This window comes from Ambystoma mexicanum, chromosome 4q (assembly GCF_040938575.1).
Source record: "Ambystoma mexicanum isolate Mex_15411 chromosome 4q, UKY_AmexF1_1, whole genome shotgun sequence".
NCBI lineage: Eukaryota > Metazoa > Chordata > Amphibia > Caudata > Ambystomatidae > Ambystoma > Ambystoma mexicanum.
In genome coordinates, this window is record NC_090928.1 from 1,105,118,151 (window position 1) to 1,105,131,478 (window position 13,328).

General features: G+C 44.7%; 1 protein-coding gene across 2 annotated transcripts in view; it reads left to right on the forward strand.

Moving 5' to 3' along the window:
• LOC138468214 (xanthine dehydrogenase/oxidase-like) overlaps window positions 1-13,328 on the forward strand; it is a 1,072,878-nt gene that overhangs the window by 591,759 nt on the left and 467,791 nt on the right. For both annotated transcript variants that reach the window (XM_069608673.1, XM_069608674.1), the window contains exon 12: window positions 6,282-6,375. In XM_069608673.1, the coding sequence (XP_069464774.1) occupies window positions 6,282-6,375 (94 nt within the window). The remainder of the gene's footprint in view (window positions 1-6,281; window positions 6,376-13,328) is intronic.

Consider the following 13,328-nt stretch of genomic DNA (forward strand, 5'->3'; position numbering starts at 1 on the left):
AGGTCCTGCGGTCTAACAATGGACCACATTTTGTGAATTAATTATTTGAGCAAGGAGTTCTTTTGTTAGGGATTAGACACATGTTTTCTTACGCTTATCACCCAGAGGCCAATGGCATCTGTGAGATATTAAATGGATTATTAACAGAGAGAATAGCCAAATTGAAAATTACTCTGAAGAAGGGATGGCTACATTGCCTAACCCTAGCCTTGTATGCATTAAGAAATCATCCTGGCTCAGATCACCATCCAATTCCTCATTAGTTGTTGACTGAACGCTGTATGAGAACCCCACTTGCTCCTCCAACTAGAGTAAGAACTAATGCCCATAGTTTAGTAAAGGCATTAGGTGACGAGATGCATGATTACCTAACAACAATCCCTGCATGTATTTCTTTCATGTCTCAAAAGATCAAAACCACAGGGGAGGGGTCAAAAAGACGAGACAAAGGCAATCAACCTTTTGAAACAGAGGAGTTGCTAAATCCTCTGATTTTGTATCCAGGAGACCAGGGGCTAGTATGCTTCTTTTTGAAGGGCCACACGAGGTGCAGGAAGTTAGTCCCATCACAGCCGAACTGAAAGAGAGATGGGCCTGGCTGCACCTGCATGATATTAAAACATGTAAAGTTGAACCATCGACCCGTCCTGCAACTGCCCACAGTGAAGCAAGAGAAGAAGCTCTGCATGTGCTGACCTGTTCGAGCAAAGCAAAAGATGAATTCCTGCGCATGCAGACCTGTTTAATGGCTAGAAACAAGAATAAGGAAAACGAAGTGCACATGAGCACCATAGACTAAGGACCAGCATGTCTCAAAGTTCGATAATGAACAGATAGACTTGCGGTTACCCTGTAACTTCTTTAGATAGGATTGAAGAGACAGAGAGAAGAATCTGTAGTTTGAAGAAGAAAATGAAGAGTATCATCCATTGTGTGCTATCATAGAGATAATACACACTCTTGCTGTTTTTTCCTACATATTACAGCCTTATCCAGCCCTGATACGAAGAGGAGTAAATATAATTATGTTTCCCGGAGATCCCAGAGAATAATTGCATGCTTTGGAGAGTGATAGTTGCAATCATATTACAGTTTCTGATATAAAAGTAATTAAAAAAGGAGATAACAAATTTGCATATTAAAGTAAACATAAAATGGAGAGGCTTCAAAATTTCAGAGATTCACTACCATACAGAAAGTCTTTAAGTTTTCATGGAGTATTGATGATAATATAATTTTGTATTATGGTTTGTGTTTTCATTCTTATCATTATGACATTTAGACATGTTACACGAGGCAATACAGGGATGAATGATGTTATTGAAACATTTATTATTGTTCCCAATGGAGGTACAGACAGTATTTTCCATAATGTGTCTAGACACTTGTTTAGATATAAAAGGGATATTGAGGCAGACCACGGAAACATAAACACAAATCTTGATAATTCGATTAATTAAAAAAAATAATCTATGGTACCAGCACATGAAACCTGTTATGTTTGTTCCCTAATACCGTATGCAATGAATGTAGCAAGAACATGTATTGCAATCGAAATGTCTGCACATGATGCAAAGTGCCTTAGTCATCTAGCAGCATGCACGACCAGAGGACAATTTGAAAGAAAATGGGAAATGTTACGATGGCGATCAAAGATGGCATTTCTATTTGAAGATATGTGAAAACAAGAATGATGAAAAATGGACAAGGATGGGCAAGCAAGAAGCTAATGTATCCATACCAGATTGGAGAACTAATAAAGATTGTCCAGGTGAGGAAGTTCAACTGTTCAGAAATAATTGAAAAACCAGGAGAGCCAAGATCTGGAGAAAGAGCTCAGCTAGTGGTATAGGGACGTGTTGTCACCAGTACCAGGTGGGAAACCGGACTATTGGCCTTCCCTGCACATCTAATGAAGAAAGAATCAGCAAGCATAGTGCAGATAGTGAGTGATAAATGCATAGTATCATGGGCCAAGTACTCAAAGTTACTCACATGGGTCGAACCTGTATCTATAATACAACTAAGAAATGCTTCAACATGCTTCAGGAATGATGACCTGATCCTGGTTGGAGAAAACAGAGGATGTGGGCGGATAATCGAAGTCCCAGGAATCGAGGAACTGCAGTATTGATGGACCGATATTGGGCATGTGGATCCAGTGCAGGCATGCAGTTGCCTAAGAAATGTGGAGGAATATGTTCATGTTAATGATACATGTTACAGCATTGGTGATCCCCCAAAGGGACCTTCATATCGATCAATTTTCAAAAATGGATGACCACATGTAAAAGAAGAGGTCACTCGACCTATATCGGCAGAAGAGAAGCAATTAGTTCACAGCAAAATCAATGGAGACCTATGATTATATTCCAGATGAACATAGACTGTTCAGCAAGACAGCAGTAAAAATTACATCTATATTTTTCCCAGGACTCCAGACTGCAGTGAATGCCAAGTGGCTATATATTACAAGATTGGGGCTGCTGCAGACGATTAATGCAACAATGAAAGGATTCAATGCAATCAGAGAGGAATTAAGAGCCATCAGGCTGATGACTCTCCAGAACAGCTATGTTCTTGATCTCATTACAGCAATGGAAGGAGGCTTGTGTGCCAAGATCGGGCCTTCTTGCTGTACATTATTATTCCATCTCATGATGGAGGGAATGAAACCCTGACAGAGGCAATAGCTATGCTGATGACCCTGCAAACGAAAATGGAAGATGAAGTTGATAAGACAGCGGCAGATGATTGATTCTCATCTTTATTATCATGGAATCCAACTTGGTTGGCAAATGCTTTCAAAATACTTGGAGCAGTAATAGTGTTGGTATTGCTGGGATTCTGTCTCATAAGGATCATCTTGGGACAATGCCAGAAGACAGCCAAGAAAGCTGTTGGAATGAAGATAATGATTGACATAAATGCTGCAAATGGAGAAGAAGTACATGATGAGGAAAGTACCCATGAGAATATAAATAAGAGTTCCCTTGCACCTCCAGGAACAAAGTTCTACTATCCCAAGGATCATACAAAATATGTAGGACGTTGGATATTCTGTCCACCATCTGGAGAGTGCTGTCTCATGACCTGGAGTGTGGATGAACATATAAACTATGCAGGTGACCTTAGGAGGGTGACAAAGATTTGGATCCCAAAGGAACAATCATATGAAGAGATGATAAAGGAGAATGAAAAACAGTATGAAGAGAAGATGAAGACAATGGAAGAAGAACATTTGGTCAAAGATACGACCAGAGGGGAAAGTAGAGGAGCAGGTAAATGCTTTCTCACTGGTTCCCGCCCCCTAAACCCACCACCGTCATACTGGAATGGTCAAAGAAGAGCAGTAAATGGAACCCCCTGTGTCATTCCCATACCACATCGAGTGTACGCGAGACATTATGCACTCAGACAGACGTACAGAATGTACCCTCATGTTGAGCCAGTGGAAGGATGCTGCATGTAAGGATGTCAGCACGCACCTATGGACATCATGGAGCGTTAAGTGAAATCTGACGAGGGCAAAGTGATGTCATAAAGAAGATAAATGAATCTATGTAGAAACAATATAGAAATACGTAAGAGTAACAATGTAAATGAGGCACAAAGAGAAACATGTACCCAAAGCTAAAGTAATCATGACTACAAAGAAGATGAAGTTACTTACTGATCAATAACTGTAAATACGCAGTAACGCAAGGTAGAAAGGAAACATCTAGAAGCTTGCTACAAAGGTATATATAACGTGGCTAGGACGGCCATGATAGGAAAATGGATGCCGATTCATTTCTGATAAACTAAGCTGTCTCAGAAAAAGACTAAGGTTGCAAGATCAGGAGATACGGAAGAATATTTATGTGTGCAGAACCGACGAAGAGTCAAGGTTGACCCAGAATAAAGGATGCTATTTTAAGGACTAAGCATAGAGCACAAAGGGAGCTACATGGATAACCTGTGAATATGGGAGATTCCTCATAGATTGAAGAAGACAAAAACATCTGCAAGAGCCAACTATTGGTCAATTAAAAGTTCACAAAGTTCATATGACATGCAGTGAGCAAGTCTCTAGAGGCCGAGAAGAGCAAGTGCATCCAGCACAATTAAATCAAATAGCAGAAAATAGAAGGCTAAAATGGACAAATTTGTGGTCGGCAAACATATGATTTCGGAGAAGAGAAAAAGGGCTTTTCCTTAAGCCTCAGACAAAGATAGTGGTCTGCTCACACTCCCTTGAATGTTCCAGGCCAGTGAGCAGTCAACAAGGTCAACTCCAAAAGGAAGACTTAAGCTTACGGCCTACCAATGAGAGGTGATTGACTATTTGGGAAAACAGGGAGTAGGCTGACGGGAATCAAACACCTAAACTTCATTTCGCTTACGTGCTGCTAAAAGAGTCGAAAGTCCAAGGTTGGAATAGAATGCCAAACAGTCTGTGGGGTTTGAGGGACAACCTAACATACATTGTTGCATTGACCAATCCACTGACAGTTCGTCCATTAAAATCATTACTCTACATATTTAGAGGTAGTTCAAGGCATGCCCTACAGATAAGGGGTAACCAATGATGCACTAATCCTTATATATTCTATATGCAGATATGATTTCTTAAGCAATCCTTCCCCTCAATAGGTTTTGTATTTTGCAACATAGAATGACGTCATAGATGACGCATATTGGGTTATAAAGACCTCTGTGTAATCAAGCTGCTTTGTGACTGTAATGCATCAGTCCAATGTTGGTCGGGTCTCCCTACTTTATGACTTGAGAATAAAATAGTGTTTTGCCATATTCTTTGCGCCTATCTGGTTATTTGGTCTGTGATCTTTATTTGTAATTCCATCCAGCATAAAAGACTCTTCAAGGTGCTAGAGCACAATTCTATTAGCAGACTCGTCTCAGATGAATTTACCTGTTTTATCGAAGCTATTTTTTTTTACAATGTACAGTAGGACCACATTATGAGTTTAGTGATAAACTCATTTATGGTTACTGACACTCAGTCCCTGAATTTATTTTTGGATTACGAGTGGATGGGTGGTATTAGTCCCCATTTTTGGAGACCATGGATTCCATGGGGATTTTGGAGGATTTCCTGCACCAGTAATTACGCTGATGGTAAATATGTCCACTTTTAGAGGTAAAGTGGAGTATTTACCTTCAGCTATATGCTCAATGTAATTTTCCGCTTTACCTCTGAAACTGAAATCCGCCAGTAAGTGAAACTGCCATTTAAGTGGGAGTAAATCCGTTAGTGCTATTTTACCATCAAAAGAAGTCGGAGTTAAGATTGCAGGATTGAGTAATGCATAGAGTGACAGCCAGCAAGCATGGCAAAACAAATCTATGTGTTGTTTGTTAAAAGTGGCAGGAGGAACAAACACGTGGATGGATGTCAAGGGGGGTAATCAACAGCCATCTCCAGGGCAAGCAACAAGGTCTAGCAACAGGCCGATAGGCACTAGTGAGCACTGACTCAGCGAGAAGTGGAGTAAGACGAGGTTTGATGGATTTATGCTCAGGACCATGCTACAGTGGGTGAGCAAGAGCCTTCCTGGACACCGTAAGACCCTCATGGTCTACCTCACCTCTGGGAGACGCTCTGGAGTTTGCAAAAGAGCCCAGAGCTGCAACACAAATACCTGTAAAACCTGAGCAGCCCTAATCAACTTGTAGCCTAATGGGAGAGGCCACCAAATGACCGGAACATCAGTCGAAGCACACTTTGATTTCATTTGATAGTTTTATTACCACTCAAACTGGCCAGACTAAACAACATAGGTGTGTAGATGTGAAGTAGAACACAACAGTGCAACTAGCCAAAAAGTCTTTAAAGTCTTGCAAAAAGAAAGCAGGGAGACAAATATCAGTGGGATCCTTGAGAATAAGGTAGAAAGCGGATGATCCATTTTTTCAGCACCCGCCATGTTCACACCTCTGCTAACTTTGATGCATCAGTTTGCTCAGTGTGGACCCATCTGGTAGATATTCTTACAAATGGCGGAGATATGACAAGCATTAAGCACATGTAAACTTGTTGGCGGTCACCCTGAGTGAATTACTCGGATAAATGCCTATTTCTCTATCACAACATTCCAGTTTCTTATAATTGTGCCCTATGAGACTTATTCTGCACTAATCAGAAAAGGCAATATTCTCACATGTGTGAATTCCTTTTTTAATGTTTAATTTCATGCAAGACAACAATAATGCTGTTGTTAGACTTTGTGTAGATAACTGGCAATGTGCGTCATTCCCCTCAACCTTTTTTGTTTTAGGCAATTGGAGGAAACATAATGACTGCAAGTCCAATATCGGACCTGAATCCGGTGTTCATGGCAAGCAGGAGCAAGCTGGCAGTCATTTCAAAAGGTAAGACATGCTTTAGCTTCTAAGGATTAAATGCTCTAAGGATTTAGGCTATAATGTTTTTGTGCAGCACTGGAGAGCAGTCCCAAAGACGACTGTCACACTTCATAGGAACCATGAAATGCGGAACTTCAAGCAAAATGATATCAAATGAAAACCAGATGTATTGGTGTATTGGCACCAGGAGACTGATACAATTCAATGTCAGTGGCCCCTCAGAACGACTTTGCCGGTCCGTAAACAACAGTGGCGGTAAGCCTGCCGCCACCACTGATTCTGGACTGACAAAGTACAAGTCTGCCTCTGTGTGCCGTCCCCCCAGCCAGGTCTAACCTGGCGGGCGTAACGCCACCCGGCCGCAGACTTGACTGAAACACCGGCACCATTAAATAACGGTGCCGGTGTTTCAGTGATACCCATTGGGAATGGGGATTTACGAATATCGCCGCGTGACTTACCAGACGATTCCGGCAAGTCAGGCGGTGGTAAACCATCACGAGTCTGGCGGCAGCGCTACCGCCGGACTCATTATAGGGCCAATGTCTTGTCCCACTGATGTCATTTAGGAGCAACAGCTATGCCGGGCTGTCCCCTTGTCATCCCTAGCACTGGCCTTGCAACTCCTGATCTACTGCATATGTACTTAGTTGCCATACAACGATTTGTCACTCAGTGAAAAAACAAGATTGGCTTAATTTAAATAACTTGGTTTTTACAGTATGAGGGTGTGTGGTACCAAAATAACATGGGCTTGTTCCATGGGAGTCACCAACGAAATATGCTTGGCTTAAGCATAATTAACATTTTCTGCCACACACTTGCCACAGCATCTCTGGAATTATTATTGTGTAGGGAACAGTATTTATTTGTGTGTGTGTGTGCTCGAGTGTGTGTGTGTGTGTGTGTGTGTGTGTGTGTGTGTGTGTGTGTGTGTGAGAGAGAGAGATAGTTCGTGATCTGTGATTGTAATTTGCGTAAGTGTGCATTTTTATGTTTTACATGCAACACTTTAATTCCTGTGTACTTTCACTGATTTCAGACACGACCCACTTTTTATACAGTATGTAAAAAGGGATGCTGATAACTTAGTGAGTTAGGTTTTGCTGCTTGTATTTGTACTCACTCTGCAGTCTATCACATGTTTCCTTACACTGCTCATAAATTGAATGAGTACCATTATTTAGGTAATATTGATATATGTTCATTACAACGCTAAGCTTATTTTAGGAAGAGCTGTATAGAAAACAGAAGAATAACTCGTATGTGTTTCAGCCAATATGTTTCGATTACTATTTTTTTCATATCTTTAGATTCATTTAGAATATAGCTTGGTTCTTTGCAAATCTGCTGTATAAAACACAAACAGTTGGTTCTGCTCATTAAAGAAACAATGCAGAAATATGTGTATGTTCGTGTGAAACCAAAGATAGGATGGCAAGAGATGTGGTCTGCTTGGGAAATTAGAGATTGTGAAACAAGCACACATGGATCTTGTGGTTCAGCAAGAGTTTGGGAGGGAGTACCCTTGATCCATTTTTACCAATCTACCCAGAACACGGGTGCACAACATACGGCTCGCGGGCCAAGTGCAGCTTGGCAAATACTGCTTTCTCCAGCCCACCAAGGTTAAAGACTTTCGTAATGGATGGTGACCGCTAGCAACATCAGCCGCCCTCCATTATTAAAGCCTTTGTTTGCTGGGCCAGGAAAAATACTGACCTTCTATTGGTTCAGTGCATTCACTACCTAGCACTTACAAGCCATGTAGTGCATTTTCTGCACCAATAGATGGCCAGCACTGCTGTTGATGTGGCTAATCAGGATTGTTGCCAGAAGACATTTCAGCCTAGCCACGCCAGCTGCAGTACAAGTTGGGAAAAGGTCTAAACTCACCAGTAGGCCAGCCAGCCAGCCTGCTTGCCTTTCTACCTACCTGTGAGCTTGCCGTCGCCTGACTTCCTGCTCGCATGCCCGCCCACCTGCTCACCCAGATAAATACATCTTGGGTGGGTCAGGTCGGGGATGGCGTTTGGTTGGGGGGGCCTGGGGATGTTGTTTTGTTGGGGTGGGGGTCATGGGGATGGTGTTTAGTTGGGGTGGCGGGAATGGGGCTTGTCGTTTTGTTAGGGGTTCATGGGGATGTGTTTGCTTGAGGGATGTTGGGGTTCATGGGCATAGCTTTTGGTTGGGGTAGGGTCATGGGGATGGTGTTTAGTTGCGGTGGGGGTCATGGGGCATGTCACTTTGTTTGGGTGGGGGGTTCATGGGGATGCGTTTGATTGAGGGATGGGGGTCATGGGAATAGCTTTTGGTTGGGGTGGGGTCATGGGGATGGTGTTTGGTTGGGGGTGGGGGTCATGTGGCATAGTGTTTGGTTGAGGGGTGGGAGTCATGGGACATAGTGTTTGGTATGGGGTGGTGGTCATGAGGCATAGTGTTTGGTTGGGGGTGGGGGTCAAGGGGCATAGTGTTTGATTGGGGGTGGCGGTCATGGGACATAGCATTTTGTTGGGTGGTGAGGGACATGGGGATGGTGTTTGGTTGGAGGTGGGGGTCATGGGGCATAGTGTTTTTTTGGGGGTTTGGGGTCATGGGGCATATTGTTTGGTTTGGGGTGGGGTCATGGGCCATATCGCTTGCTTGGGGGGAATAGGGAGGATAAGGACTATGCTGTTTGGAGGGAGGGGGAAAGGGGTACCACTGCAAGGCTGTTTGGTGGGGTGGAGGGACTAGGGGTACCTGGGACATGGTGGGGGCGGGGGAATAGAGGAGGACTAGGGCCATGCTGTTTGGTGGGGTTGTGGGAGACCAGGGCCATATCATTGGTGGAGGGTAGGAAGATACCAGGGCTATGCTGTTGGAGGGGATTGAGAGGGGACCATGGCCATGCTTTTTGGTGGGGGTGAGGGACATGGGACTTGCCACTTGCCACTTGCTGGTGATGGGAGTGGGACCAGGGCCATGTTGTTGCTTGGGGAATAGGGGAAGACCAGGGCTATGTTTGGTGGGGGGCATAGGAGGATCAGGGCTATGTTGTTGGTGGGAGGAGATAGGGGGACCTCACCCATGCCATTGGTGGGGGTGAGGGGAATAGAAGTGGACCAGGGCCATGCTGTTTGGTAGAGGTGAGAGGGACCAGGGCCATGTCATTGGTGAGGTGGATAGGGAGGGGCCAGAGCTAAGCTGTTGGAGGGAATTGAGGGGTGACCAGGGTCATGCTGTTTGGTGGATTCTGGGGGCATTGGACATGTAATTTGGTGGGGGTGGTGTGGCAAGGACCATGTTGTTGATGGGGGAATAGGGGAGACCAGGGCTATGCCGTTTGGTAGGGGGAATAGGAGGTCTGGGGCTATGCTCTTTGGTGGAGTGATATGAGGGTATGAGTGCTATGCTGTTTGGTGGGGTGGGGTTAAAGGGACCTGGGCTATGCCATTGGTAGGGGGGCCAGAATAGAGGTGGACCAAGTCCATGTTATTTGGTGGGAGTGAGGGGGATCAGGGCCATGCCATTAGTGGGGGGGGTAGGGAGGGACCAGGGCTATGCTGTTGGAGGAGATTGAGGGGGGACTAGGGCCATGCTGTTTGGTTGGGGTTGGGGGCATGGGACATGCCGTTTGGTGGGGTGGGGTGGCCAGGTTGTTGATATGGGGGAACGGGGAAGACAATGTCTATGCTGTTTGGTGGGGGGAATAGGGGTAGAGGACTATGCTGTTTGGTGGGGGAACAGGGTGTTAGCAGTGTTATGCTGTTTGGTGGGGGTGGAGGTGAAAGGAGGACCTGGGCTATGCCATTGGTGTGGGGGATAGAAGTAGACCAGGGCCATGCTGTTTGGTGGGGGAAATGCAGTTTGTTGGTGTTCCAAGGGACATGAGATATAGAAATACGTACACTTCAAAATAGCTATTATATTTCAAGGTGCTAACTTAATTTTGGGGCTATAAAAAGACTCCTGCCATGCCCGCATGCCTGACCACCACTCCCACCCCCCCGCCTTTACTTTTCGGTCCACTATAGGCAGCATGTAAGGTACATTCGGTCCACTTGCAAAATAATTTGGGCACCTCTGACCTAGACAAATCTGTCTCAGTGTGGCTATGGCACAGAGTTTTGGGAATATACTTAATTTGTCAAAATTCAACACAAGGAAAAGTATATCCTGCAATTTTTATTTGGGGTGTCGAAAGGTGCACTTAGTATCTATTGCAACTGGATGATGGCATAGCATTTGTCACAGATTTCTTAAACCGTTGACATTTTAGGCAAGACTCTGAAATAGTAGTCACCAACACCTGAATCACTGGATTATTCATGATCTGGTTGTCTCTGTGATGTTGGTCATTGCAGTCCCTGGCTGTAATATTTGAGACAAGAATTTGCTACGCTGGGTTTTATTGATTCATTTCTAAAATTATCCCTGCTGACTTCAGTAGATATGAAGACCCTTTGTCATGAATGTATAAGTGCTAAATCCCAAGATTGACAACATCTTGAGTTGTGTGTCTGATGCCTATACAGTGGATGACTTGTACCACTTCCTATTTTTTTGTCCTATCCTTAAAAGATTAAGAAGTTCTTGTTTATGATTCAAAATTTGGGTGGCCACCCTGTGAACCATGCTGAGGGAAATCCCCCAAACCTCAAGCTCAGCAACAAAGCACGGGCTGCGTCACACTCTGGGCTTGCCTGGACCACCATGAATGGGTAATATGCATGTTGATCATGCTACTGTAGGGGAACGCCATGCACTACACTAGGTGAAAGAAAAAAATAAATGTTTTAATGAAACCTAGGTATTTGCTGACTAAGACTGTACTGGAGTGCTGCTGGAGATTTCACAATAGGAAACTTACAAAAGCCCAATGGGAGTGTGGAGCGCCGGTGCGGGAATCTGGCAAGCGAGTCCAGTCACTCGCATTAAAGGACCTGTGAGCACTGGGATGTGTGTTTGATGACTAAAACTGTGTTGGAGTGCTGCTGGAAATTTCCCTTCAAGAAACTTACAAAAGCCCACCGGGGGCGTGGAGCGCCGACATAGGAGTCTGGCAGGTGAGTCCAGTCCGGTGCATAGAAGACCTGCAAGCACTGGGATCAGTGTGTTTGCGGACAAAACTGTGTTGGAGTGCTCCTGGAGATTTGCCTTTAAGAAACTTACAAAAGCCCACTGGGGACGCGCAGCACCGGCAATGTAGTACGCAGGTGAGTCCAGTCAAACACAAAAAAGACCTGCGAGCACTGGGATCAGTGTGTTTGCTGGCTAAACCTGTGTTGGAGTGCTTCTGGAAATTTCCCTTTAAGAAACGTACAAAAGGCCACTGGGGTGCAGAGTTCCGGTGTGGGAGTCCGGCTGTCCAGTCCAGTCACTCGCCAGTCAGCAGTCACAAGTTGCCAGGTTGCAGGTCAAACCCCTTCGGCGAGTGGTGATGGCTGAAGGGGGTAACCTGCAAAGTGCCATAGTGAGGCGGGTAGTGGGCATTGGCAGATGCCTAAACACATGCCCAACGGCACCGCCAACCACCATGGCTGAGAAGAGTGTGCCCGGAATACAAGAAAATACAAGAAAAAGGAGGCCAGAGGAGTTGATGGAGTGAGCTAGGATCCCACGCCCTTAGGAAAGTGGCTAGTCTGCTGACCCTGAGGAGATTAGGTCTAAAATATTTAGGGCTAGTACTTCAAGGGCACCTGGCCTGGATGGCCTAACTAATGCTATCCTCAAACAAGACCCGGATGCCTGGTCATCCTTCCTGAGTATCCTGTTCAAACAGATATAAATTGAGAACCACTCCAGACTCATGGAGGAAGGCCATAGTGATCCCGATTTTCAAGGGCAGCAACAGGGACAACCTAAAAAACGATTGCCCTATTGCCCTTCTTGATGTTATTGGTAAGATCTTCAGGTCCCTGTTGCTTACTCGACTGAATGGGTGGTCAATGTCAGAGGATCACACCGATAGATATCAAACAGGCTTTGTCCGAGGTGTTGCCACAAGGCCAAATATTGTGGTGGTCTCCATTTTAAAGGGATGTGCACTGGAACGCAAAGCAAAATCGTACATCGTATTTGTCGACCTAGCTGCAGCGTTTGATAGCACTCACGAACTGGAACTGCCCTGTTGGAGCAGTTATTGGCTCTCCTCTCGAGGACTTCAATGAGGGTCCGATTAAACAGAGAAGGCCATCTCTCAGAGGAAATTCCATCAGCCAGAGGCCTTAAGCAGGGTTGCCACTCAGCACCCGCTTTGTTCAACCTCTTTGTGTCAGACATCGGCAACAATTTAGCCAAGGCCAAAAACGTTCCACCAAGAGTAGGTAACAGTAAAATTAGTTAACTGCTATATGTAGACGACCTTGTCTTGATAGATCAGACAGCGATCGGTCTGCAAAGATCGTTAAAGCAACTAGAGGATTATGTGGAGACAAACGAGTTGCAAATAAACAGATGAAAGACTAACATTTTGGCCTTGGAAAAGCCTCAGCGCAGGAAGAGAGTTGGCCCAAAGTGGTGGCTGGGCTAATCTCATATTGAGCAATCGGCAGAGTTCAAATACTTAGGTGTCTTGATTAATACTAGCCATATAGAAGCCAACACAGAAAAGATACTAAGGGTAAAGGCAAAGATGTTAGCAGATCAAGCAAGGCTTATAAGTAGGAAATACTGCTGCTTCTCGATGATCCCGATTGTTGAATTTTATAAACTTAAGGTTACGGCTACCTTAATTTATGTGACAGAGGCCTTATTCCATATTCCTGACTCCTTGTGGGCAGTGGTGGAAGGCCTATTTTGGAAGAGGGTTCTGAACCTTCCAAGGGTGACCCCCATTCAAACTATTAGGAGAGAACTGGGACTGATATCCTTGAAGGCACTGGACGAGTGAGCTTCACTGGGCTTATACTGGAAATGTATCTTGGATGATGCATTCCCGATCTTTGGTATCTTGAAAAATGAAATAGACAGGGACC